At 52.8% G+C, this 27,014-nt stretch overlaps 1 protein-coding gene across 2 annotated transcripts in view; it reads left to right on the forward strand.

Moving 5' to 3' along the window:
• Positions 1 to 25,899, forward strand: part of GRIK3 (glutamate ionotropic receptor kainate type subunit 3) — a 224,720-nt gene extending 198,821 nt beyond the window's left edge. Inside the window, exons 12-16 of one of the 2 annotated variants that reach the window (XM_046028210.1) lie at positions 2,267 to 2,385; positions 4,796 to 5,013; positions 15,965 to 16,187; positions 16,699 to 16,949; positions 19,780 to 25,899. In XM_046028210.1, coding sequence (XP_045884166.1) covers positions 2,267 to 2,385; positions 4,796 to 5,013; positions 15,965 to 16,187; positions 16,699 to 16,949; positions 19,780 to 19,974 — 1,006 coding nt within the window. In that variant the 3' untranslated portion in view covers positions 19,975 to 25,899. Of the gene's footprint in view, positions 1 to 2,266; positions 2,386 to 4,795; positions 5,014 to 15,964; positions 16,188 to 16,698; positions 17,600 to 19,779 lie in introns of those variants that run through there. The other variant, XM_046028203.1, reaches the window with a different exon arrangement.
• The last annotated feature ends 1,115 nt before the right edge of the window (positions 25,900 to 27,014 follow it).

Here is a 27,014-nt window from a genome sequence, read left to right on the forward strand (position 1 = left end):
AAGTCCCAAGTTCTAAGTAGCACTACGGCATGATATTTTCTTGTGTTTAAAAACAATCGCAGGTATCTGGCTGTGTGCGTGTGTAAGACACTCAGGACCGGTGAGGTCTCGTCCGGAATCATTTTCACTGGGTCTCCCCCTCCCCCAGCCTCTCAGTGTGCTCAGGGCTGAGGCTCTCCTTGCCCCGTGAAAACTCGGCCTGGGGTCTGTCACTTTTGGGCTCATTTCCAGGTCACAGAGACCCCAGCGGTCTCTCTACTCACAAACACTGTTTCCATTCAGAAATGAGAAGGTTGAGTTGGGTAGAGTCCTCAACATTTCTGCCTTTGGTTGCACATCCGACCTCTTACCTGGCCTGATCAAGGGCGCACTTCAGCAGGACCTGCCCCATGGTCTCCCCTATCACCGTCCCATTGCCCTCCTCGGACAGGACACAGGGTAGAGCTGGGCTGCATCTCTCTGCTGCTCGGGCCCATCCAGTCCAGGGAAATGCTGTGGGCCTGGTGTCCTCACACCTGACTGCGTCTGGGCATGCAGGCCAGTAGCCGGCAACAGGGACTCCCCGCCGTGTGCACCTGGGAGGCACGCATCAGCCCAACCCCTGCCCTCCGGACCCCCAGGCGGGGCCCCCCTTGTTACAGAGCCGCCAGCCAGTTTCCTCAGCAGTCCCACGGACACTCCTCTCCTAGGACGTCACGGGGGGAATGTGGGGACCACCAAATGCACCGCTCTCCCAAGGCTTTCTCCAGAAGCATCCTGTGGCAGCCTCCGCCTCTCCTCTGTTCAGCCTTTATCTCTTGCCTGTGGATTTGCAGAGCCTCGAGCCAGTTCGTGGTCATTCCCTTTGAATATCCCCGTCTTGGTTGGAAACCTCACTTTAAAATTTCATATGTGCAGAATCTTCTCACTTTGTGAAAACAAAATTCTTCTCACGCGGGCTTTGGTGATCAATGTATAATTTATTAAAGCTTTTTAAAGGGGAATGGGAGAGTCACAACATCACACTTAAAGCATATCATACGTTAAAAAAACAAAACAAAATTCCACTAGACGTGCCTCTCCTTCTGGGCCTCTCCTGTCAGCATCCTACCCCACACCAGCCACACCAGCCACGTCATCCACGCCGGCCACGTGGGCCTCTCGGGGGGCTCTCTCCAGGGTCTACCCATCTCTCCCAGAGCACTCTAGCTTCCTCCAGCTTCCATGTCCCCACCTGGAATTCAGGCAGCAAACAAAGATCCCTCCAGTTATCAGGACTTTTCTTCCTTAGAAGTCAGTGGGGGGGCTTTAAGTAACCATCTTTCCCTGTCATACAGGTATTTGTATATTCAGAGAGAAAAATCAGAACAATTATGTAACACGTTGTTCTCGCCGGGGGTGGGATCCTGGAGTACTTTTGTTTTTTTCATTGTATTTTTCTATACTGCTGGAATATTTTATGAAGCGTATGTTTTGCTTTTTTTTTTTTTCATTTTAAGTATACAAGTAATTGAAAAGCCCATTCTCATTTTTAAAAAATTCCTCTAATCCACCTAAAGCAACAGGCTGCCCAGAAATTCCTGCCGCCCTCCTAACTCCCTTCCCCAGAGGCAAACGCTGATATTTTTTAAATTGGACTCTTTCCAGACTCTTCCAACGTGTTTGTATACGCATGTTATCTAAAGAGACATAGCACTTTATCTTTAGGAATCTATTTATATAAATGTGATCATATCATTCTTATCTTTTATCACTTTTTTTTTTTAAAGCAAACAGTACAGGTGGAAAATCTTTCCCTGTCAGGACCTCCGGACATCTCTCATTCTCCTCTCTGAGCCGTGTGACATTGCAGAACACGCTTCTGACGGAGTTTACTTAATCATTTTGTTGTTGAAGGACATTTAGGCTGTTTCCAGTTTTTCGCTATTACAAACAATGCTTTGATAAACACCCTCGCATGCTTCGCTTTATGCTCCTGTACGGGTGTTTTTTCTAGGCTGGATAATGAGTCTCAGAATTGCTAGGTTGAAGGGCATGCGCGCTTTTAATTTTAAGAGATGCTGCTGAATTACTTTTACAACCAGAAAAGGGCACTAACAATAAAGAACAAGAAGCAAAATGGCCCTGATTTCCCATTCCCTGCCTCCCCAGCAGAACACTGAGTAAATTGATGCTAAAGAGACGGCCCAGCAATGTTGGCTAAGCAGGCAGCTCCCCGCGGCATGGGCGCCCCTTCCCTCCCGGCCCCCCGCAGCTCCGCCCCACCGCTTCCCTCTCCCTGTTGCAGGTTCAGCCCTTACGAGTGGTACGATGCTCATCCCTGCAATCCTGGCTCCGAGGTGGTGGAAAACAACTTCACTCTGCTGAACAGCTTCTGGTTCGGGATGGGGTCCTTGATGCAGCAAGGTGGGTGCACTTTGTCCCCAAGGATCCCCTCTCTGGAGCGTGGGAGTGCCTCATTTCCTGAGTCGGCAGAGCCTACCCAATCTCCAGGGCAGCCTCAGACCTGCAGAGCTGCCAGCGGGTTGGAGACACCTGGGGACTTGGGTGTGTACCCTTGCCCCAGGTCTCTGTCCTCCACCAGTCCTGGGGCTGTACTGGCTCAGGGTCTGAGGCTAAAAACAGAGAAGCCATCCCACCCATGCTGGGCAGGGCTCTATCCCTAACCTCTCCTGCTACAGACGCAGTGGATGGACAACATCCTGCTTGCTGGGGCCAACCCCACAGTTGGCCCCATCACCTTAGATGCCAGCTGGGTCAGGTTGAGCAGAGGATGGGGGAGACTGAAGGCAGGGAGGCTGGGTGGGAGGCCGTTGCAGAAATGAGAGGATGAGACCTGAACGGGGTCGTGACTATGGGGGTAAAGGACAGAGATGGACTCCGAGAGCTTCAGGGTGTAGCAGGAACAGGACTCGGTGTCCATCTGGCCATGGGTAACATGGGAGTGAGAAGGGTCATATTCAAGGGGGTGCTTGCTTCAGGGATGGTATGCACAAAAGGACAGTGCTGTCTTACAACCTCCAGAGGGAGGGCAGGTATATTGCCCCTCCCCTGACCTGTTGGCCTACCCTTTGGCCAGATCCACGGCTGCTCAAATGTCTCAGGGAGCCGAGTGCCTGTACTGGGTGCAGAGACACCCATGGGCTGAAGGACAGGTACCGGGAGAGGAGACCTCCGCCCAGGGAGGACCCTCCCCGCCCAGCCTTGCTGACCAGGAGCCACAAGCTCATTGTTTCTGCCTGTTGAGCCACATGTCCAAAGCCTCTTAACTCGGGGAATGGGATAGGGGGATGGGGATGGAACCAAAGTCTCTGCCTCTATTAGGATCTCTCTAAGGGGCAGTGGGTGACAAGGGGGCAAAGAAGGGAAGGGGAGCCAGGAGGCAAAGAACTCCCTGTCCCTCACTCACCTGTGTGTGTTCTCAAGGCCCAGTCCAAACCCTGGCCCTCAGTAGACATCCATCAGCAAATGCCAAATGAATGCTATTATCCCAGCGTGTCCTGAGTGACCACTACATCCCAAGCCCTGGGCTGGGCGCTTGAATGAAGAAGGAAGAGGAGAGAGAGAGAGAGAGAGAGAGCTGCCCCCAACTCAAGCAATCTCCCAGTCATGACAGAGGCCAGGGCAGAAGCCTGGGTAGGGGTCCAGCAGAGGCTGGCACACTCCACCAGGCCAACAAGTCACTCCCCTGCGGGGGGTGGAGGGACAGCTCTAGCCCTAGCTTGGAGGAATCTAGGAGGTGGCAGGGGGTGGTGGGGGGACAGATAGATGAGGTTGCATGTGGCCGGGGAGGGAGGGGAGCCTGAGGAGCCTCTGTGGTCTCCAGAGCTGGGAAGTGACAGGCAGTTTTCAACGGAAGTGTCTCTTTCTGTCCTCGCTATTAATGAGTGTCCCGAAGCCTCACCTTGCTTCTTCGTCCATTTTCCTTTTTCAGTGATGGTAGGGAAAGACCTGACAGCCCCCCAGTGCAGGAATTGCTTCTCCTCGCCCTCCTCCAGCTGCTATATTCAAAGCCCTGGCCCCTGATGTATTCCCCAACGAGGTTTTGATTAGGAGGGAGAAAAATAGTTCTGTATTTGAAAAACTCTCCTTTGAGTGATTTCTTTGAGGAAAAAAAAATCATCCATATCAAAGCAGACACTTTTCAGATTGCAGGTCCAAATATTCTGGAAAGTTCAGGAGTCACTTGCTATTTAAATCTCCTGAAAGCCGCCTAGTTAATTACTTCAGTTAGAAGGTTTCGTCTAAATTGTGCTCCACACCCAAGGTCGGGGAGGAAGAGGGATCTATTTCGGCGATGAGCTTCAAAAAATGTTGATTTTTCTCCTCTTGTAAAGCACCAGCAGGCAATCTCGTGTTTGTATACCGCCTGTGTTTGCAACACACTTTCTCCTGCAATTATGTCGTGGCAGCCTCACGGTATTTGTGTGAGGCTGGGACAGAAGAAGGACGACTCTCCGGGCTTTGTGGGGTCCCAGAGAGGGAGAGGATCTGGCGCGATCACACAGGGCTGGGAGCAGGAATCCCTCCAGAGCCCCACGGTTTCGACTCCCCGCTGTTCTGAACCGAGGGTGACCGGGGCTGACGAGCCTGTGAAACGTGCACACGTGTGGTCCTAGAGCAGTGGTCTTTCCATTTCAGCCTGCATCAGAACCACCTGGAGGGCTTCCCAAACCCAGATTGCTGGGCCCCACCCCTCAAGGGACCAATTCAAGGGGGCCCGGGACGGGGCCTGAGAAGGTGCATTGTTAACAAGTTCTCAAGTGCTGTAGCCCTAGACCATGTCAGGGACCACCTGCCTTTTCCATTCTCCCAGGGTCAGAACTGATGCCCAAAGCCCTGTCCACCCGCATCATCGGGGGCATCTGGTGGTTCTTCACGCTCATCATCATCTCGTCCTACACGGCCAACCTGGCTGCCTTTCTGACCGTGGAGCGCATGGAATCGCCCATCGACTCTGCTGATGACCTGGCCAAGCAAACCAAAATCGAGTATGGGGCTGTGAAGGATGGGGCCACCATGACCTTCTTCAAGGTGAGAGCCTCCTCCTCCCTTGCAGTGCCCCAAGCTGACCCTCCCTTGCCCTTTGCTGTCCACCCCTCAGTTCACAGCATCAATGGGCCAGGAACCCCCAGGGCTCAGGCCATCTCTCCCTGTTTGAGACCAATTGGCTTTGGAGAGCTTTGATGAGAATGTGGCCACCTGAGTTGGTCCCAGCACAAATCTTCACACCTAGGACAGGCAGAGTGAATGTTCTGTTTTCTTCAATCCTCAGAGGAGGACAGGTGGAAAGATGAGGCTGGAAAAGGGCGAAGGGGAAGTATGGCCCAGACACACAGACAGGTGTGGGAGCCAGGGGGCTCTCTGCCTTTGGCTTAAGGTCTCAGTGGCATCTGTGTCCCAAGAGCCTGACCTGCCCTTGGCCATGAGCTCACCACCACTGAGAGGGCAGCAGGGGGCACATCCTTCAAGGAAGGGAGGAGGTTGAAACTTAAACAAGCATTTATGAGCACTTCTTCACATGTTACGCTCTTGGACTGCTGGTGTCTAGATAAAGCCCCCGTCACCTGCTCAGGTCACTGTCGAGGATCTAGCCATGGCTTTCCTGCTCCTCCTGCTTTATAGTGTCCTGGCTCAGGTCCCCAAGGTTTTCTACCTGCTAGTGTAGCTAAGGTTTAGGAGACTGACAGACCCTGAGAACGGGTAAATGTCCTTCTGGAAATGAAAGTAAAAATCACAAGAGCCACCACCAAGAGCTCACCGCGGCCCATACTCCTAGCTTGACCTCACTGAATCTTCATGACCAGTCCTATGAGGTATGCACTATGACTATTTCCACGTGACACATTTGGGAACTGAGTCTCGGAATGATGAAGCAGATTGTCCCAAGCACTCACAGCTGAAAGGCCCAGGCCTGCCTTCCCCTAAAAGCCCATGTTCTAGGCCACGGTTCTCAGACTTGAGTGTGTATCCCATTCACCTGGGAAGCTTGGGAAAACCCAGCTTCCTGGACCCCACCTTCCGGGTTTTGGTTTTAGTAGGTCTGGGACAGGGCCAAGAAAGCGCGTTTCTAGGGAATTCCCAGGTGCTGTTGCTACTGCTGCTGCTGCTGGTGGTGGTCCCGGGGCCACCCTGAGACCCTCGGTTCTCCTGGTTTCTCCGAAATGGTCAGGATTCAGGAACTGGGGGCTGTGAGTCCTTTCATCCCTTTATTTATTTATTAGTCACTTGGAAGCCTGGGCCCTGGTTCTGAGCCCCCAGATCTGGTCTCCTTCCAGGCTAAGCCTCAGAGGGATGGACTGAGCCTCCAGCCGGGCCTGAGGGAGGACAGGGGAGAGAAGGAGAAGACCGGGAGGGAAAGCCTCTCCCTCCTGCGCACCAGAGCCCCACCAGCATTCTCCCCTCCCCTGTCACCCTCCTGGAGGGTGGAAGCTGATGTTTAGTGAAGAGGAGAGAGAGGGAAAGGGCACCCCTCCCGTGACACTGCTGCCACCACTGAGACGTGGCCAGTGTGGCCTTCCTGAGAGGTCATTGTCGTGTATTTGGGGCAGATAGAAACATTGTCACGGGCACGGGGAGATATCTGGGACCCTGGGTGTGTGTTCATGAGTGTGAATAGTATGTCAGTATATGTATGTATGGACGTGTGTGTGTGTGTCACCGTGTAAAATCCACAAAAACATGCATTTATGTGTGTATGGGCACACACAAGGACCTGTGTGCAAAGTCTGCTTGTGTGGGTATGTGTGTGTCTTTGTGCTTAGACAGGAGTATTTGCAAAAATCTGTATGTGTGCTAGCAAGCATGTGTGTGTGGGCGTCTCTGTGCTCTGGGCGTATGGGTATATGCCTGTGAGTGCACACAGGTGAAATGCATGTGTGCATGGAGACTGTATGTGTGTCTGTCTGCCTGAATGTCCCTGTGGGTGTATCTAGACAAGCGAGCGTGGGGGAATGGGCATCCGTGGGTGTCATAGCCCATGCATGTATATGTGTAATAGCTTGTGTGTGTGTGTGTGTGTGTGTGTGTGTGTGATGGCCCATGCGTGCATGTGTTTGCAGGTATGATGGTTCGGTTCGTGTGTGTGTGCACGCACGCTGGTGCGAGTGTGCCTGTTCGTGCCTGTCCCCAGGCTGTGGCCCAGCCCTTGACTGAGCCAGAGCATCTCATGCATTACACATAAGCCCATCTCAAGGCAGGGCTTCCGATCAAAGGGAAGCAGCATAAATAAGCCCAGTGCAGGCTCATTGCCGCAGACTGGATGCCCTTGCCTCCCTCCACGCTAAGATGCTCAGATTGGCTTCCAGGAGCCTGCTTCCAGCTCCCCACCGAGCTGCTGTCCCCAGTATCAGGCAGCACCTCCAGCAGCCTGCTCCCCCCTCACACGCCTTCCCTGCAAACAGTGCAGCAAGGAGGGCAGGGGAGGGACATGGATGCTGTCAACCAGATGGGATGTGGGGGCATCAGGGCCCCTGCTCACAAGGGCTCCTGGCCAGAATCAGTCACTCCGCATCCCTCTGCAGAACCAACCCCACTTTCCAGCTCTCCCGATCAGCAGTTAATTTCCCTGGAAGTCTGGCCACATTGTCTCCTGCTTGAATTCAAGTGAAGCTCTTCTAGGCCAGGTTCCCTTTCAGGGACCGTAGCTATGGGATCGCTTCGTAGGCAGAGAGGGGCTTGAATGTGGGGATATTTACCCCACCTCAGATCATGAGCTACAAGCATGGCACCTGCCCAGAAGTTCCCTGGACAAGCTTCCTTCCTCCCCACCCTCCCAGTCCCCGTCCTCCACAGCTGGGCTTTCCAGTCATACTTCCCCCTTCCACTCCCCAGCCCTCTCCCCAGTGAGTGGTAGCCTCCTCATTATCATTTTCTAATTAGAGCTGGAAGGAAACCTGAGGTTAACCTGGAGAAACAGAGAAGGTGGGTGATTTGCCCATGATCACACAGCAGATCAGTGGTGGAAGCATGATGCAAGGACAGATAATTCCGTGTACACATGCAACACCCTTTCGCACACCCACTCTAGGGTCTCTGGAGGGCTAGTCCTCCCCCCCGCCTGTGAGTGGATATGGCTCTGGGGTTGAACAAGGATCAGCTTCAGAAGTAGCCACAGGATGTCCAGGAGACATTGGCCAGGTCAACGGTAATAGTAATATTTGTCCAGCACTGACTCGGGGCTAGCCTTGTTCAGGCACTTGACCTGCATTCATGCATCTGATCCTCACAACATTGGTTGGTAGAGACCGTTATTATCATTCATCTCCACTCGACACCTGAAGGTGGGCTCCGAAGGGACCTGACTTTCCATGGACTTGCCTGCCATCGACAGCCAGTGAAATGCAGAGCGGGAATTTGAGCACCCCGCCGTCTAGCACCGGTGCCCATGCTTTCTGTCCCTGTGCACCTGTGGCTTCTGGAAGGAACCAACCACGGTCTGGGAGTCGGTGGGGGAAGAGCCAAGCCACACAGCCAGTTGCACTGTTGCCCCAACCTGAGCGGTCCTGCCGCCTAGGATGTAGCCACTCGAGGGATTCACATCCAGTGACCACCTTCTCTGAATCAAAGGATGAACCAAGAGGTGGGAGGAGCCAAGGGGAGCAGATGCGGGAGGCGTGCTGAGGACAGGAAGCAAGTAGGCCGCGTCCTGGGCATCCTGGAGGACGTGGCAGGGTACCTTGATTCTGTGGTTAGCATGTGTTCCTGGCTAGGCTGCAACCGCTCAGGAAGAGCCCCTGGCTGAGAGGAGAACTCGAGGGAGAGAACCCACTCCCATCCAGAGGGAGCTGCCGAAAGTGGGATGTCAGGCTCAGAGGAGGGCGGGCATGGGGGTGGGGGGGACCAGAGCCCTCGCGCCCACCCTGCAGCCTGGGAGATGCGCAACGCCAGGGGCACCGGTGCTCCAAAGGAAATTTCATTTGAAGAGTTGTTGGGGAGCAGCAGACATCACAAACAGCGTCTCCTGTGCTGTCCTCCCTCCGTCTGGGAAGATAAAAATTAATTAGGAGATGAAAAAGGAAGTCTTTGAAAGCACTGTTTGGCTGTAAAAATATGTCGGCAAAATGTAAAGGAGAATGTTGGGGAAGCGTGTTCAGTGGGCAGCTTTGAAGGGAGAGGCTGTCGGAGGACGGCTTCTCCAAGGATTTAGCCCCCGTCTGTGTTGCAGTGTGGGTGGAGGCCCAATACAGTGGGAGGGACTGTGGGTGAAGGAGCCCTGCTCAGGAAGAGACCAGAGCTAGGGCCCAAGAATCCCAGGCTCCCCAGGGCTCCAGCATCATCAAACCCCCTATTCCCTTGTGCAACTTTATCAGGCCCTAGAGACGGAGCCTGGAAGGTGCCTGGAGAGGCCTTCCAGTCCAACACTCTGCCTTCCAGGTGCTCGGCAGACTCATGCCTGAGCAGGAAGACTCACCCCATCTCAGCTTCCAGTTTCTCCTGGCACATTTGCTGGCCAATCTAGACTTGGACCCCCCTGACTTCAAGGAGAAGTAGGACCCCCAAAATGCAGGGACTGGGTAAGATTCAGTGCCATGTAGCCTGGCACAGTCAGGTCGCACCAGTCTTAAAAGTCAGACCAGGACTTGAGTTCTGGGTGTTGGCTCTGCTGAATGATTGTGGTAAGTCCCTTTATTTCTCTGAGCCTCAGTTTGTTCCCCTGTATGATACGGATATGGATTCCTACCACACGGCAGTCAGTGAGAGGACTCAGCCCACTGCTGGACGTAAGGTGGTTAGCCCAGTGCCAGGCACACAGGAGCACTCGATTCCCATACCTCTCCAGCTGGTGGACCCAGAAGACTAGGAAGCAGTCTGAACTATTTTCTCCTTTACCGCGTGTTCCCAGAGGACTTAGCTAGAGCACTTTGGAGAGGGACCAACCAGTAGACACCTGGATAATGTCCCATCCTCTGAGTCTCTATAGAGGGAGACCAGGGGCTTTGGGAAGGACCTTGGTGCCTCTCATAGGATGACCATCTACCTCTGCACAAAGCTAAAAACTCGGGAGGAGCCCCGAGATCCTCAGAATAGAAGAGAACTTGAGAGGGCAGGCAGAGGGGCAAGGACAGGTGCGGGGCTGGGCCAGGAGTGAGGGGAAGCAACTGAACGTTGGAATGACTGCGGACCTTTCCGTGCCTTTCTATGGAATGGGTCTGACAATAGTACCCACCTCGCAGAGTTATCGAGATGGCAAAGTGGGATAATTCGCGTAAATGGCTTAACAGAGTCACAGCCGAGCACCTGACACAGAGTACACACTGTAGGAAGTGTTAACCATTCTTGTTGTTTGTTGTTGAAAGTGGTGATACATAGGCCTGTTCAGCCCCCAGACACGGTTTGGGGGACCATACATTGCTTACATTTTCTTATGTGAGATGCCAGCATTTTAAAATTGAGAGATTTTTGCATTTTAAAAAATTCACATTTCCAGCTTCTTGAAAATGTGAAGGATCTGGCATCACGGAGCTGCTCTCCCGCTGAGCAGCAGTTATGGAAGCCAAGAGGCAACAGCTTCCCCAGGCTATCAGAATTCCACTCAGCGCTCTCTCCTTCCATATTTGTGGCGCCCTCCCCAGCCCCTGTCAGCACTACCCAGGCATTCTACCCAGGGCATTGTATCATTTAATTTCTGTAGAAACTCTACCCTGTAGAAATGATTATGCCCAGTTTCCAAGTGAGAAAACAGAGCCTTTGAGAGAAATAACAATGCCAGCCACTTGTCCAGCACTTCTTAAGGACAGAGCTCTGTGCTCGGCTAATGCCCATTTTACAGACGCAGAAAATGAGGCCCAGAGATGGGATGTCACTGGTCTGCGGTTGCAGAAGGAGCTGGACTTTGAACCCAGGTTGGCATGACACCAGGGTCCAAGTAGCAGAACTGACCCCTCTGGCTGTCTCCAGCCCCAGCCTGCAGCCCTCACCTCCAGACTTGCCTGCATGGGTCAGCCCACAGTCCCCACCTGCCCCCACCCACGCACACACACAAGCCTCAAGGGGCACCTTCCAAGAGCAGGGGTTACTGCTGGACTGGAGGGTCGGTGAGTCTGTCCTGGCAAGGTGGGCTGCAAGGGCAGGCAGAGGCAGCAGGCTCAGGGAGGCTGCCAGTCCCCATAGAAATAATCCGAGACATGGTTAACTGCTCGAGTATGTGGATCTGATAAGGCCAAAACCTCCACACCCAGGGATAAGCAAGCCAATTAATTTGAGGAAAGGTCTCCTTTCCACCATGGAAGATACTCAAGGTCTCGCATGGAATCACATTTCCACTGCCTCTCTGCACATGTTCCCTGGGATTCAGCTCCCTTTGAAATTGATACATATTTATATATATACCTATATACATTTTTCTTGTACAGAAATGTTAAATTCGCAAGATTAAGTATCTTCAGTTGGGGAAAATCAATTTACTTCTTTGAGGAGGCTGGAATTGAAAGTCGTGAGCCTGAAACTTACTTTCTTGCCAATTTTACTGATAAAAAAAGCCTCTCCATCCTGGCACGTCGCCCTGTATTGGCTGCTCCAGACGATTCCATTAATTGATTTGGGTGACTGGCCCTGAAGCAATGCTTATTAAGGTTCCCAGTGGAGCTGGGACAGGCAGGATGACGTGGGAGCCGTAGATCTGTGGGACTCCGTTCCCTGGGGTGGTGATTATAGCTCAGTCCAGTGACAGGAACTCAGACCTCTGGTGACTTGGCCTAGGAGTTGGGAGAGGGACCCGAGGCTCCGGGCAGGGCCCTGGCTATATCCCTCCCTGTCTCAGACCAGCGCTGCTGGAGGGGATTTTCGGGGCTATGTTCTAGAATCACAGCATCACTGGAAAACAGGAGGGAACTTAAAGGGAAGCAGAGAACATGAATGGATGTGGTTGAGCATGGGAGCCCCAAGATACAGAATATGCACTGTCGGTGGCCATTCTAGGGTTGTAGATTTCAGACCCACCTGCCTAAAGTTGGTGGAGGTGTGACTTTGTTGGCAATGGAGCTGGGAGAGCGGAACTTCTTGAGATCAGCCTCGCAGCGAGCTTCACGCTCTTCTGTCAACTGGCCCGAGCTCTCTGGTGTTCTTCAGTCTTCCTCATAGCATTGCTTCACCCTCTGGAGGCTTTATGTGTCTTCCTCAAAGCCCATCAGCCTCCACCGCTCCCCAACCCCCAAAAGAAATTTCTGTCTCCATTCATGGTGGAATGTTACAGGAAAGAACCTATGTTTTAATGTCAGAACCCTGTTTCTGCTCAATATGCTTGTGTAAAGGAGGAGTTGAGTGTTAGGGAAGAATACAGGGAGGAGTTTGCAGAAAGGAAAGGAGTTCTCATTCCTTTCTGAGACAGAAGTAGTGGGGCAGGGCTTCCTGAGTGGTTCATTTTCGAGTTACTTATGCCAGTATTTGAGGTTTACCGATGGATGACTGGCTTCATGGGAGAGTGAGTGGGTAAGATGGATGAAGTGGCCAAGTGGATGGATGGTTAGGTGACTGATAGAAGGGTAAGAGAACAGACGGATGGGTGGTTGGATGCATGGATGAATGGATGGATACATAAGTAAAAGTCTAGATAGATAGTTGAGTACTTAGTTGAATGAATTAGTGCGTAGGTAGTATATGGGTGAGAACATGAATATGACGTATGAGAGGATAGATGGGTGGGTGAATGGATAGATGGAGGAATGGAAGGATAGATGGATAGATGGATGGATGGATGGATGGATGGATGGATGGATGGATGGATGGATAAGTAAAAGCCTAGATGGATAATTGAGAAGATAGTTGAATAAATTAGTGCATAGGTAGTATATGGGTGAGAACATGAACATGATGTATGAAAGAATAGATGGATGGATGGATGGATGGATGGATGGATGGATGGATGGATGGATGGATGAACGGATAAATAAGTAAAAGGCTAGGTGGACAGTTGAGTGGTCAGTTGAATGAATTAGTGTGTAAGTAGTATGTGTAAGTAGTGCATAAGTAGTATGAGAACATGAACATAATGAATGAGAAGATGGACAGATGGATGCACGGATGCGTGGTTGGATGGATGCTTGGATAGAAGCAGGAGCAGGATCGAAGTTTCCTACCACAGTGAGTCTGGGCAGGAACAGTCACAGAGCAAGAAAAGTCCTGAAGGATAAATGGAGCTAGAGAAGGAGAGTCTGGGTGGATGCATGGTTGGATGGATGGATGGATGGATGGATGGATGGATGGATGGATGGATGAGTAAAAGTCTAGGTGGATAGTTGAGTAGTTAGTTGAATGCATTAGTGTGTAGGTAGTATGGGGGTGAGAACATGAATATGATAAGAGGACGGGTGGATGGATGGATGGGAGTTTATATGATGTGTGCACTAGGAGATGTAAGGGGAGCCCTGATAGTCTCATCAACCCTTAGTTCCCATTGGAGAATTTGGAAGGCAGGAGATACTGGAATGGAAAAGGGCTGAGGTGCTGGAGCCACCCATGGCACCATAGTACTTAGTTGTAGTGACCACGAGGGCTGAGTATCTGAGGAGCGTGCATCCCTGGCACTGGGGAGTATTGGACTTGGATGATCTGATTAGAGGAATCATTGGAATCAATTATCTGAAAAACAATCATTTGGGGGCAGAGAAGTAGCTTGTATGTGTACGTGGGTAAGAGAATATACTAGCTACCTCTTGCTGCATAACAGATTACCCAAAACTTAGTGTCTTAAAACAACAGCATTCTGATATCACCGACTGGGTCGGAAAGCAGCACCGCTTAGCTGGGTGCTATGCACAGGGTCTGGGACAGGCTGCAGTCAAGGTATTGGCTAAGCCTGTAATCATCTCAGGGCTCTGCTTCCGAGCTCGCTCACGTGCTTGTGGACAGCGTTCAGTTCCTCCTGCATGTTGGACCGCAGGCTTCAGTTCTCTGCTCTCTGTTGGCTGGAGGCATGCCCTCTGTTCCTGGCCACGTGGGCCTCTCCACGGCCGCCATCAGAGCAACCAGTGAGAAGAGCCAGAGACAGTGCGAGCAAGAGCGACAGTCTCTTGTAACCTCATGTCAGAAGTGACATTCGATCACTCCTAGGCGGCAGTTAAAAGCAAGTCTCTAGACCAGCCCACACTCAAGGGGAGGGGATTAGATAAGGGCAGGAGTACCAGGGACAGGCATCATTGGAGCAGGATGGAAAATTGGATAGAATCTTCCTGTATCTAGGCAGGAACAGTCACAGCATGAGAAAGGCACTGAGGGATGAAAGGAGCCAGGGAAGGAGAGTCTGGACGTCAAAAATTATCTAGAAAATTATCTAGAAAATGTCTGAGGGGTCAGAAAAGCTGGAAATCTGGAATGTTTTTAAGTGCAGGAGTAGCTAGTGGGGGAGCGTGTCTGGGGCTAGAGGAGGAGCTGGGCGGGGAAGAGTAGCTGGCAAGAGGGAGTAGCTGGCAAGCAGAGGTTTGAAGATAAGAGCTAAAGAGGCAGGAGTAACCAGTGGACTAGTTGGACACAGACCTGGCAGAAAGTAGGATGAGGACAGGGAGGAGCTGGAAGCATCAGAGCTCTTACAGACCTTCAGCTTTGAGGCAGATCAATTTGCAGGTGGGACAGTAGCTGCTTGTCTGTGAAGGTGCCCCAGACCAGAGGAGGCATCATTGGCCCTTGATGGATTCTGGGTTCTGATAAAATTCCAACTGGGATCTTGCTTGCTGCTTCAGGGCTCCCTGCTCCCCCAGGCATGCCGGGGTCTCCAGGAGCCAGTTTTAGAGAGGACAACACTTAGCAGAGCTGGGAAGCCTCTGGAGAATAGTATATACACTTTCCTCCTGGCCACTGCCCCCACCACCGGGACTCCTGGCAGGCACAGCTTCTTCCCCATCCCCTCCCCATCCCCCAGTCCTGCACCAGCCTGTTCAATACATCCATGCTGTCACGCACACCGGAGCTGGGCCGGGTGCCAGTCAGACAGGCTGACATCACAGACAGGCGCAGCTAGACTTGGAAGCAGCCGGGTACAATGGGGCCTGCAGAACCGTCTGCTCCCCTGGGATCGTAGGGACAGGGTCATTCCCTGCTGGGAACAGGTAGCTGGCTGGCTATCATTTCCAGAGAAATCTCATGAATGCCATGCACCCTGACCTGTCCCTGTCCCAGCCCCAACACCTCTGAGTCTCCCCAGCCAGGCAGAACACGCCCAGCAGCCCACCCTGTAGGACTCATCTTACAGTTCTGCGCATCCAACAGTGCCCAACCCAGGACGCTTTGGGGACAATCCCAGTAAAGAGATAAGAGGCCTGCAGACCACGTGCTCTGACAGCCCCCACTCCTCGCCTCTCTTATTAATGAAGTCCAATAGAGAGAAACCTTTGTCTTCCCTTGGAACACAGTACACGGGATGGGCCCCTCTTTGGTTGAAGTGGGAGTGGGGCCCCAGAACCCACCGAGCTTTGCCTTCATTGGCATCCACCTCTCCCTTTCTATGCTCACAGAGTTTTCTGGGAGGCAGTGCAGCTAAGTGGTTGGGAACGTGAGCTCTAGAACCAGATGGCCTGCGTTGGAAGCCTAACTTTGCTACTTAGTGTCTGAGTAAACCTTGGGCGAGTGACTTAGCCATGGCTTCAGTTTCCATAAAATGGAGCTAAGGGTAGCCCCCCAGCTGCTAGGATTGTTGTGAAGAATCAGGGAGTTAATGAAAATAAAGTTCTTAGAACAGGGCCAGCACATGGAAACCTTTAACAAATGTTAGAGAAAGAGAATGCAATTTTTTTTTAATCAGTCTGAAAACCATCATGCCATGGCAAAGAGCCAGGGGTGTCTGAATCCTGGCTTCATTCCTTACCAACTGTGTGTTTTGAGGGACCTCCTCTCCCAGGACCTGTTTCCACAGCTGAGCCAGGAGTGGCCTTCCCTCCCTCAGAGGGTTGGAGACAGAGATCAGTGACCAGAGCCCTGTTAAGTGGGGTGTGGGGTGCTTGGCCCCCCGGTGTCCTCAATAACCATGTGCATCACCCCTCCCCTCATGGCCCAGAAATCCAAGATCTCCACCTTTGAGAAGATGTGGGCCTTCATGAGCAGCAAGCCATCGGCACTGGTGAAGAACAATGAGGAGGGCATCCAGAGGACCCTGACAGCTGACTATGCCCTGCTCATGGAGTCCACGACCATCGAGTACGTCACCCAGAGGAACTGCAACCTTACCCAGATCGGGGGCCTCATCGACTCCAAGGGCTATGGCATTGGCACGCCCATGGGTGAGCAAGGGGCTGTGGGCGGGCGGGGAGATTGGGGGACAGAGGACAGCCGGGGCCCCCACAGACACTCATGCACACCATTTCCTGCTCCCTCTCCCAGCTCATCCCAGTGAGCCTCAAAAGGTGGCATCTCCTCAACCCAGAGACAAAGGAGTAGAGTCACAACCTTGCGAGATCAGCCTGGGCCTAAGCAGTGGAGATCTGAGGCCAAAACAGAGGTGGGGGGTCAGTTCAGAGGTCATGCCTGCTCTCTCTGACCTCACCCCTGTTGATGCAACCCCGACACACAGGGCCTTCCAAGGGCTGATGGAGACAGGGACTCCTAGGCAAGACTCCCCACCCCCAATTAGGACCTTGCTCTCACCCAGACACCATAGAAAGACTCAAAGAGGGGCCTTTGGGAGCTATTGGAGAGGTGAGTGAGGGTGGCCGGCTCTGTCCAGGGTGCTGGCAGGGGCACATGCACAGAACCGAATGCCCCTGCCAGCCAGACCCCCGCTCCCGCACTCAGGCTCCCCGTACCGGGACAAGATCACCATCGCCATCCTGCAGCTGCAGGAGGAAGACAAACTGCACATCATGAAGGAGAAGTGGTGGAGAGGCAGCGGGTGTCCCGAGGAGGAGAACAAAGAGGCCAGCGCCCTGGGTATCCAGAAGATCGGAGGCATCTTCATCGTCCTGGCCGCCGGGCTGGTCCTGTCCGTGCTGGTGGCTGTGGGCGAGTTTGTATACAAGCTCCGCAAAACAGCAGAGCGAGAGCAGGTAAGCCTCAAGAACTGGAGCCCACGTGGGGAAGGGAGGGAGTGGGGAGCACAGGGCGTGAGCCGGGGACCCACTTCCCAGGCACATGTGGTGTCGGAGCCCACCCTGCCTCTGCTCCAGCAGGAGGGCTGCCTGCCCCACCTCTGCTCCAACTCTGAGCACACATCCCTACCACTGTGGCTACAGGCCAGGCCAAACCCCCTCCTCTCCAGCTGGCCCATGCCACAGCTTCTACTCTGGTCTTCCTGTCTCATCTGCCCCAGACGCTCCCCAAACACAGCCAGTGCCCTGATTAACACTTCATTCAAACCATGCCCGTCCCCTGCACAAAACCCTCCAGGGTAATTGTTGAAGCTGGGTGATGGTTACGTGGGGGTTCATTATACAGCTCTCTCTACTTCTGCATATAGCTGGAAATTTCCATAATCAAAAGTTTAAAAAAGAAAGGAATGTTAAGAGGTCTGGCTCAAGCATCCAGACAGTAGAACTCTACTCAACCCATCTGATTAATTCCAGTGTGGCTGAGCGGTGGTTCTGGGTCCTGGTAGAAAATTAGAATCACAGGGAGAGAGTTTTTTAAGTGCTAATGCCCTGGCCTCACTCCCAGAGACCGTTTTAATTGGTCTGTGGCAGAGCCTGGCATTGGTGTCTTAAGAAAGTGTACTTACAGGGTGATTTAAATGTGCACATGAGGGCGCCTGGGTGGCTCAGTCGGTTAAGCGTCTGCCTTCGGCTCAGGTCGTGATCCTGGGGTCCTGGGATCGAGCCCCACATCGGGCTCCCTGCTCAGCGGGGAGCCTGCTTCTCCCTCTCCTTCTGCCTGCTGCTCCCCCTGCTTGTGCTCTCTCTCTGTCAAATGAATAAATAAAATCTTTTTCATAAAAAATAAAAATTAAAAAAATCAATGTGCACGTGAGTTGAGGGCCACTGGGCTGGAGGGAGGCGCCTCTCATGGAGAAGTCCAAAGGGACACAAGGCCAGGAGATTGCAGGTATGTCCTATGTGGAGGGGACTATTCAAAACAGGCACTTTTTCCATCCATCAGAAATGAAATAGGGCCCTTTGTAATAGGTAAGCCAGAGTCAGCAAAGAGTCAGCAAAGATCATTCTCGGTGTCACAGTTCTCACGGGCTTGAGGAAAGGGACATGCTCCCGTCTTGGTGGGAGCCGTCCATGTGAACATTTCTAGAAGGCAACTTTGTCATTTGGTCAGAGTCTTAAAGTTGGCCACACATTTTTGACAGTGAATTTCTGCTTTTAGAAAGGCACCCATGGAAGTGGCGGAGAACAGATGCAGTTTTGCCAACAAGGCTATTCACCGAAGTGTTAATGAGCACATGAAAAATGGAGGGGAACACCCCTCTCAGTGTCCAGTAATAAAGAAGGGCTAAAAAAAATTACAATACATTAAAAAAAGAACAACCAGATTCTCTAGGCATTGCCATTACAATTGGAATGAGCTCCACAATCCATCCAAAAGCCTACAACAAAATCTGGTCCTGGCCCACTAGTCTGACTTCCTCCTTCCCACACTTCCTTCCCTCACTCTCCTCCATGCACACTGGCCTCCTCTTCGATCCTTAATGCACCAAAAACACTTCAGCCCCAGGCCTTTTGCACATGTTCTTCTGTGCCCCTGCAAAGCTCTTCCTCCCTGAGTACCATATTATTGGCATGTTCTGGTCATTCAGGTTTCAACTGAAATGCCACCTCTCAAGTAGCCATCCCCAACTACCCCCATGCTCAATGCCTCTCTATCTCATTCCACTTCTTTATTCTCTTAAGAACAGTTACTGTGCTCCGAAATGTTTTATTTGTTCACATGTTTATGTCACATCATAGACCATGAGCTCCCTGAGGGCTGGGACCTATCTGCCTTTTCCATGTCTGTATGCCTGACACCTAGGACAGTGCATGGCACATAGTAGGGCCTCAGCAAATATTTTCAGAATGAATAACGGCAGGTGAGGAGGGATGCCATTCTGCATTGAGTGGGCAGACAAGGGGAAGCTCAGAGGGGAAGTGGGTAGGAGGCAGAGCCAGAATTGAGAACTCCCTCGCCCTGCACAGCCTGAACACGGTCGCTGGGTGCTCCTGCTCCAGCCTCACTGCGTAAATGAGGCTGTCAAGAGCCCCCACTGCCTTCCAGACAAGCTGCAGGACAGCCTCTGGCCATGGGTCTCCTAGGAGCCCCTGCCGTCAGATACCAGCCGGCAAAGCTATATTTTGCTATCCCTTTCTGATACCCGTAGAGACCCAGGCCAGAAGCTGTTGCCACCCAGCTGCCCTACAGGGACCTGCCTCCCTCTAGCACACCTTGAGAAACACGCCGGACTGTCCTGTGTGGGAGCGTGGGGAGTCTGCCCTTAGTGGGAAGCCCTCCCAAGGGGAAGGTTAGTCATACATTCATTAGGTGTTTCTTAAGCCAGACCCTGGGCCAGGGCTAGTGCTGGGAGTTGGGCTTACAGGAATGAAACTGGCCAGTTCCTGCCCTTAGCATCTGACTGATGCTTTCTGTCTGAGAAAAATCAGACAGGTTACCTCCTCAAACTATAATGTGCATGCCCATTAGAACCTCAGTTTCCTCATCTGTGAAATGGGGACAGGATGCTACTACCTGCCCTGTCTACCTTAGTCTCCAAACAAGAATGTAACACTCTGTAGGCTGCTTCGCATACTCCTCATCTTGCATGGGCAGAGGGTGGGTGGCCTAAAGGTGAGAGCAAGACAGACAGCCTTGGCATCAGCCTTGGGAGGAAGGGGAGGAGCTGGCTGGCGTTGCAAGGCCGGGCCTCACCCATGTGCCCCTTGCCCTCCCACCCTGCCCCAGCGTTCCTTCTGCAGCACTGTAGCCGATGAGATCCGTTTCTCCCTTACCTGCCAGCGTCGGGTCAAGCACAAGCCACAGCCTCCCATGATGGTCAAGACTGACGCTGTCATCAACATGCACACATTCAACGACCGCCGGCTACCGGGCAAGGACAGCATGGCTTGCAGCACATCGTTGGCCCCCGTGTTCCCCTAGGCACAGGTGGAGTGGGGACCAAAGGCCTGGGGGCAGGGCAGAGGAAAACAAGGAGATGGGAAGGCACCTCCCCTGTGCCCACACTGGGCTTGGGGACCAGAGCTGCTGCTTGCCTACTGGGCCAGGAGCCCTCTGCCCTTACCTCCCAGGAAACCAGCAGGCCCCTAGGCCAGCTGCTTGGGCCTCACTCGCCTCTTGTTTCTTCTGTGGGTTTCTAAAGCTGCCAGTCGAGACAGCCAAGGCCAAAGGAAGCACATGCCTCTCTCAGGCCAAATTCACCTGCCCCTCAACTCTCCTCAACAGTCAGAAGTTTCTACCACGGCCTTGCAGAGGCCAAAGAAAATGAAAAACAGCTTATATGTTGTCTCCCCCTCCCCCACAAGCCCAAGCCTCCAGGACCATGGCCGTGAGACCAGAGACACAAACCTTGGGCACCTTAAGGATTATAGTGTGGCTGCCAGTGGAAGCTGAAGGTGGGGCATGGCCACCCCACTTGTCTTGGGCAGAAGGAAGACTTCGTCCCTTAGGGGCTTCTCACATAGCCCTGGTCTCTTGGACTTGGCACCATGTGTGGCAGCCCCCATCTTGGCAAAATTGTAGGCAGAGAGCCACATAGAAGAAAAGAGGAGTCTGGGGTATGGGAGAGAGGAGAACGCCCAAAGGCCGCCATTTTGAATTCTTACAGATGATGTCCCTGTGGCTCCCATTCCTCAAGGAGGTCTTCAGGAGTATGAAGTGGAGGAGTGGTCAGAGCAAATTTTCTATTTTCTGGACAGAGGATAAAGACCCCCTGAAGCTGCCACAAAGGATGACCAGAGATTAGCTGATATTTGAAGCCAGAGGAACAGTGGATTCCATGGAAATCCTGTAGGCCCTTGAGCCATTGGGTCTTTTTTTGCTGGTTACTGAGATTTCTAAACCCTAGTGGCATTTGAGAGCTTGGGTTCTTTGCCATCTACTCATCAACAACTCCCTTTTCCTGGCCAGTTGACCTTGACTTCCTTCTGTCACCTTGGAAGGAGAGGAAAAGCCAAGATTGAAGTGAAAGTCATCACGCCTCCTCCAAGAAGGATACAGGTCCTACTGCACAGGATAATTTGGGGGGTAGATGTGGAAGGCCAGAGGGGCCCTAAAGAACTCTTGGCTTCCTGAACTTAACAAACTTCAAGACGTTCCCCGGAAAGGAAAATTTTCAGGGACAGGATACCAGAGCTCATAGAGGCCCCAGGGATGGGGAAAGAAAAGCTGCCTCCTGGAGAATTAACCAAAGACCCCACATAGAGACACAGGCCATCTAGGTCCCAATCTCTTGTCCCGAGCAGCTTGGACCTAGTGGGGTTTGGGGGTACAGCAAAGAAATAGTACCAGATGAGGTACCAGTGAAGGCCAGACCAGATAACCTGTGGCTTCTAGCTAAGTAGAATGGATGCTCTAGAAGTCTGTGACTTTAAGATTCTGGGAAAAAAATGAGACATGGAAGGGTTAGGAGCAAAGTGTCCTTAAAAAGAATACGACAGGACCAGCAGGGCTTCCCATAGCCAAAGGCAGAGGGCTGTCTCGGAGCAGCAGAGGGAAGGCCGAAGATTCTGGATGGGGACCCAGAAGACACTTGTATCCCCCTTCCACCTCTTTCCTGTTTCTGCCTGGGGAGTCTGGTTAGGGAAGAGCTACACTTAGATCTCAAGGACCTTCTCAGCTGGGGTGAAGGATAATCTCTAGTTCCCCCTCCCCAGGGGCTCCCAAAGCAGGAGAATGCAGTAGGCTCATATGATAAATACCATTCCTCCTCCAAACTGTGAGCTGCAGGACAAAACCAGCTGGTTCCCATCCTCCCAGCAGCGCCAGCAGGCTGTGTGCTGGGGAGGTGGGAAAAGAGAGCTGGACGCGCAGCCTTGCCAACACACTTAATGACAGGAGAAGCCATGTTGTCGTGAGCTTGTGTGTGGGAGTGCGTGTGGATGCACATATGTGTATCCGTGTGTGTGTGAGCTCTGGGGACTTGGGGTCAGGGACAGATTTGGACATGAAAGAGAGTCCAAGACATGCAATAATAGAAGCCTTTGGATTCTGAGGTGTGTGCACACACGTGTGTGAATCTGGGAGGAGGGAGACAAATCTGGACAAGCAGCAGAGCCCCATACACATAAAAACAGGAGAAGCCATGTCTTACTAGGGTCCTGGGGAGTATACACATGTATACACCCATAAACGAGTGTGTATGCTTATGTGTGTGTGCGTGTGTGCGTGCATGCAGGGGTGCACATTTATGCACCAATGGCAGAGGGCGGAGGACAAGAGAAAACCCACAGTGTTGCCAAATGTTTAAAGAAGAAGCCATGTCATCAAGGGGTCCACGTGTGAGCATGTGTGCACCTGTATGTGGGGGTGTGCGTCTGCAGGGGAGAGCAGGACAGAGGACAGAACCAGAGAGCTGTGCAGTACAGGTCAGTGCACGTGTGCAAGGAGCCATGGGGCAGTGGAGTTTCTTGGGGGGAGGGCATGCTCGCACATGGGTGTGCAAACTCACCCCTGTGTTTCGGCTCACAGCAGGAGCAGAGATGGACAGTCAGGACAGCAGGGAATCGGGGTCTGTTTGCGTATCTGTTGTAGGGAGAGATCATTTGTCACAAGGCTTTGTCGAGACAGGGTGCTTTTGTGTATGACACTCCATGAGCGAGTCATGTTCATCTGAGGTTGTACACGCACACAGGCTGACGGGGGAGAAGGAAGTGGCATGGTTTGGGGAACATGTTGCATCAGTGGAATGAAGATTAGTGGCAATTGGAGGCACTATTCAAATAGGGTAATCCCCCAAAAGGTACTAAAATGATTTTTAGACTTCTAAATGAAAGTGGGGTGGCATGCTGCCTGACCTCCCCCCATCCACTCAAGCCTTATGTCCATGTGTGTGGCTCATGTTCAAACTCTGGTTGGTGTCCTTGGTTTGTTTTCGAGACCAGCCCAGTGTTCCAAGTGCAGTGGAGACTGCTTCTGCCCAAACAGGAGCTGTCTCTCTCCCAGCAGGGGGGAAGGTGTTTGCATCCTGGCAGATCAAGAGGAATTAAAGGTGAAGTCAACCGTTCCCGCAGGTGCACACCTGAGCTGCGGGGGGTGCGCAGGGGCACGCCCACCACGGTAGCACCGAGGTTGGTTGTGGAACCGTCAGAGTTGGTTTCAATGTAACAGAGATGGGACTCGCCCGAGCAGGTGCTGGGTTGTCCTTGTCTGACCCCACATGCCTTCCCTTAACAGAAGGTCGCCCCTGCCTCTCACCCCCATCTCCCACCTGAAATGCCAGTGCCTCCTCTCAGCCGGCTCAGACTGGCCAAGTTGAGGGGCAACAGTGAGGAGACACCCCCCCACACACACACCCCACCAGTCACCAAGGCCCTGGGGCTTTCGGACAATGAACCTTCCTCCTCCCCTCTCTCGCCTTGACCAGTTACTGGTCTCTCTGCTAAGGACAAATAAGAAAACCCTGACTGCTTGGTCACCATTCAGGTGGCCCCGCTCTGTGAGTGTCTCTCAAGAGGAATCAGGCTCTCGTGGGGGGTGAGCTGACTCTGAATCTTGGAGGGGTTGAAGGAGCGCCCCCCACCTCCCAGCCAAGACGGCCTCAACTAGAAGAGCACATCCTGGCCCCTCCCCAACGCACTTGCAGACAGAAGTGCTGGCCGAGGATGGGGGAGGGTCTGGCAGGGTTGGAAGAAGGTTCCACACAGGGAGAAGTCACTGTCCTCCTTACCCTGGAGGGGAGCACGAGTCCAAGCCGGGCGCATGCTCGCTGAGCACAGAGGCACCCTCCCAGCCTTCTTTTCCAAGGGTGCATTGTGGATGGGTACAAGCTGCTGCTTCATCACTTAGCATGAAGCAGGGCCCTTCCCAAGCCATTCTCAGCTGTCTGCACAAACATCTGGAAATTGGCCAAACTCTGGCCCATGTCTGGACTGGTCCCGTGTGGATGGCCATCTGGAAGGGCCTTGTGGCCTGGACAAACAGCTGGATGGACTTAAGCGTCTGGGATGGGCCCAGCCCCGTGGACAGACGCAAGGAATGAGTCCAATTCTGTTGACAGGACTTGAACGGAAACATCTGGAAGAGTCTCCCAGATGGGACGGACACAGCTGGAACGGGCCCAGGTGCTTGCCACGGCAGGAGGGCCCTGCCCCGTGTCCCCGTGCCAGTCTGGATCAAGCTCTCATTTTTCAGTCCTGGATTTGCCCTGGAGTTAAAATTTCAGAGCCGAGGCCATCCGTGAAGTCACAAAACTGTTTTTGGTGGAAGGTTAATGTTCTGTACAATATATATATGAATGTAAAAAGATATATATATATATGCTGTATATATATATATGCACAGTGTATATATGACCTGTAGTCCCATGTGTATACGCACCCCCCCCCCCCGCACGTCTGCACACAGAGTGTACATAACCCAGCCAGTGTGGGTGGGGACCAGGTGAGGGATCCGGCAACAGCAGCCAAGTCTGAAGTAGAGGCCACCTGGGGCAGGGGCCCTGTGGGGATGGGGCACACATCAGAGCTCTGGACTGAACCACGGGGGCTGGCGGACAGGCCTCGCCCAGCTGGCGCCTCCTGGTGAGGGACAGGAGAGATCCAGGGGCCGTATCTCATCTGAGAGCATCTGAGGCAGGACGGCAAGCAGGGCCTGTGTCTAGGGAGTTATGTCATGCTGGCGCTGGGCTCCAAGACCTGTACTTGTCACAGGGGCCAGGTAGGTGTCAGGCTTACCTTGGAATATCGTAAAAGTCTGGAACATTCTAGGCGGCAGAGACCTCAGATTCTCACCCACACACAAAGGCACAGTTCACAACTAGGGAAAATGCTTTTTTTAAAGAGAACGGCCCCAAAGGCATTGTCCGCATGCCAGTGCAATGTCCCTGTGCCCTACTTACTGGCCCTGTCGCCTGCCTTCTAGAAGACGTCCAGTCACCCTGCAGTGTCTCTATTTTCTCTGGGGCCTCCTGCTACAGGGCAGCGGCTACAGTAACGCCAGCAGGCTCGTCCCACTGCAGACAACCTCCCCAGGCCCATCTGACCCAGAGGTCAGCTGTTAGCGAGTGACGGAGGAGCCAGAGATGTGAAGGGCACAGTGACACCAGGGGGAAAGAGGAGAAGCCAGCAAGGCCCCTCCCGCCCTAGCACAGCCCAAGCCATCTGTCTGCCTTTCCTCCCCCACTCCATCTCCCCCAGCAGGGGCAGTGGGCAGGGAGCACCCCCACCTTTCCTGCTGATCCCGGGGCCCTGCCTTGCCCCTCTCCTCCTGTCTTCACCACCCCAGTCCTTTAGCTAGCAGTCTGGCCCCTGTCATCAGTCAGAGCACCTCTAGAGTCTTGCAGGGGAGAGGACACCTGGAGTGAGCTTCCGTGTGGTCGGCAGCCTGCCTTCTGCTTGGGCCTCATGCGTCACGCTGGTGTGCACTTGATCTGCCTCTGGGCATCCCCTACCCCTGCCTCCAGAGCACATTTGAATCCAGCCCCCTGAGGAGGGGCCTGTCCTGGCTCCTGGGGCCCTCACACCACTGTGCTCCAAACCCCCACGCCATCTCTGCCTGGGCCTCCCTTGTCGGGGACTTGGGTTCCCAGCTCCAGGGCTGAGCCCCCAGACAGCGCCATGTGAGACCCCTGGCCTGTTCCACCACCCAGACCAGAGTGCCTGGATGTCCCCCACTCCCCCTCGACATGGTTCCCACACACTGGTCTCTGGGCCATTCAGGGGATGCCCTTTGTGGACATGCAGAATTTCTATGAATATAGTTTTTTGTAAACATTTTGTAACAATTTGGGTTTCATAGTAACTGTGTTACTTGCCAATCATTCTAGGCTGATGTAAATAACTTTCCAAACAAATCTGATTATTTTCCTTTTTAAGACACTGTGATATATCAAAGTGCACAGTTTGCTGTATGAAGTAATATGGTTTTAAATTTTAAATAAAGAAATGTTTCTAGAAAACAGTGTCCTCTTAAGGTTCATTTTCTGTTTTGCTTCTCTCTCCTTTGAACCAGAGGGGACTGAGCAGCTGAGTCACCTCTGGCTGACTGTGCCCCAGGCAGGGGACCCTGGTGATGGGCGGGTGGTGGGGGACTCCAGCTCAGGTCCCCAGTTCTCATTTCAGATATGCAGGGTGAGGCGTCTATCCTTGACATTGTCTTGACCTCTGTCTTGTCATGGGCACATCTGTCCCCAGTGCCTCACCATCCACATAGCTACCCTACCGGTTGTCACGTCCTTATGTGACCCTGTCCTTTTGGCTGCAGCTGGGGATGTGAGGTGGGCCTCTTCTCCAAGCTTGACCGATCAGAGATCTTACCTTAGCTTTTTCTAAGTAGAAATAAGGAAGCTCTACGTCAGTTTCTCCTGGGAGCCAGAAACTGTACACATAACCAGGGCTCAGGACAGGGCACTTTAAGCAGGAAGGGACTGAACACCGATGCTTACAAAACAGTGGAAGAGATGAGGGAGCGAGGCCCAACCAGGCCTCCAGTGGCTCACAGAACTGACCCACCCAGGGAGTAGATACCTCCAAGAGTCTTGGACTAGAGCTGTGAGGCAAAAGCACACCCCAGGGCTGCAATCCGGGGTGCAGCCTGCCTGGGTCAGGAGGCTGCTGCTACCATTACCCCCATCATATTGTTTCTCATCACCCTGGAAGCAATCCTGCTGAAAACCTTCATGTTTCCATGACAGAGACAGCCCAAAATGGGGGCAGAAAGATGGCCTCTGCCTCTCATCTGCCTTCTAGATCTCATGCAACATCGGCTTGGTAGAGGCTAATTTGCATCCAGAACTTTCCATGCCCCCCGATGACACCATCATAATCATAATAAGTCATAGCATTTATTGAGCCTTCCTATGTGGCAGGCGCTATGCTAAGCTCTTGACATACATTATCTCCTTCATGGCTTGCGTCAGAATGTGACACAGCTCACACCCAGATCTCTATGATCTTTTAGTCCAAATCTCCACCATCATTGATTCAGTATCCCAATGTCTCCATTCTCATTCCCTGGAGAATGAC

Source organism: Meles meles, chromosome 1 (genome assembly GCF_922984935.1).
Source record: "Meles meles chromosome 1, mMelMel3.1 paternal haplotype, whole genome shotgun sequence".
Lineage (NCBI taxonomy): Eukaryota > Metazoa > Chordata > Mammalia > Carnivora > Mustelidae > Meles > Meles meles.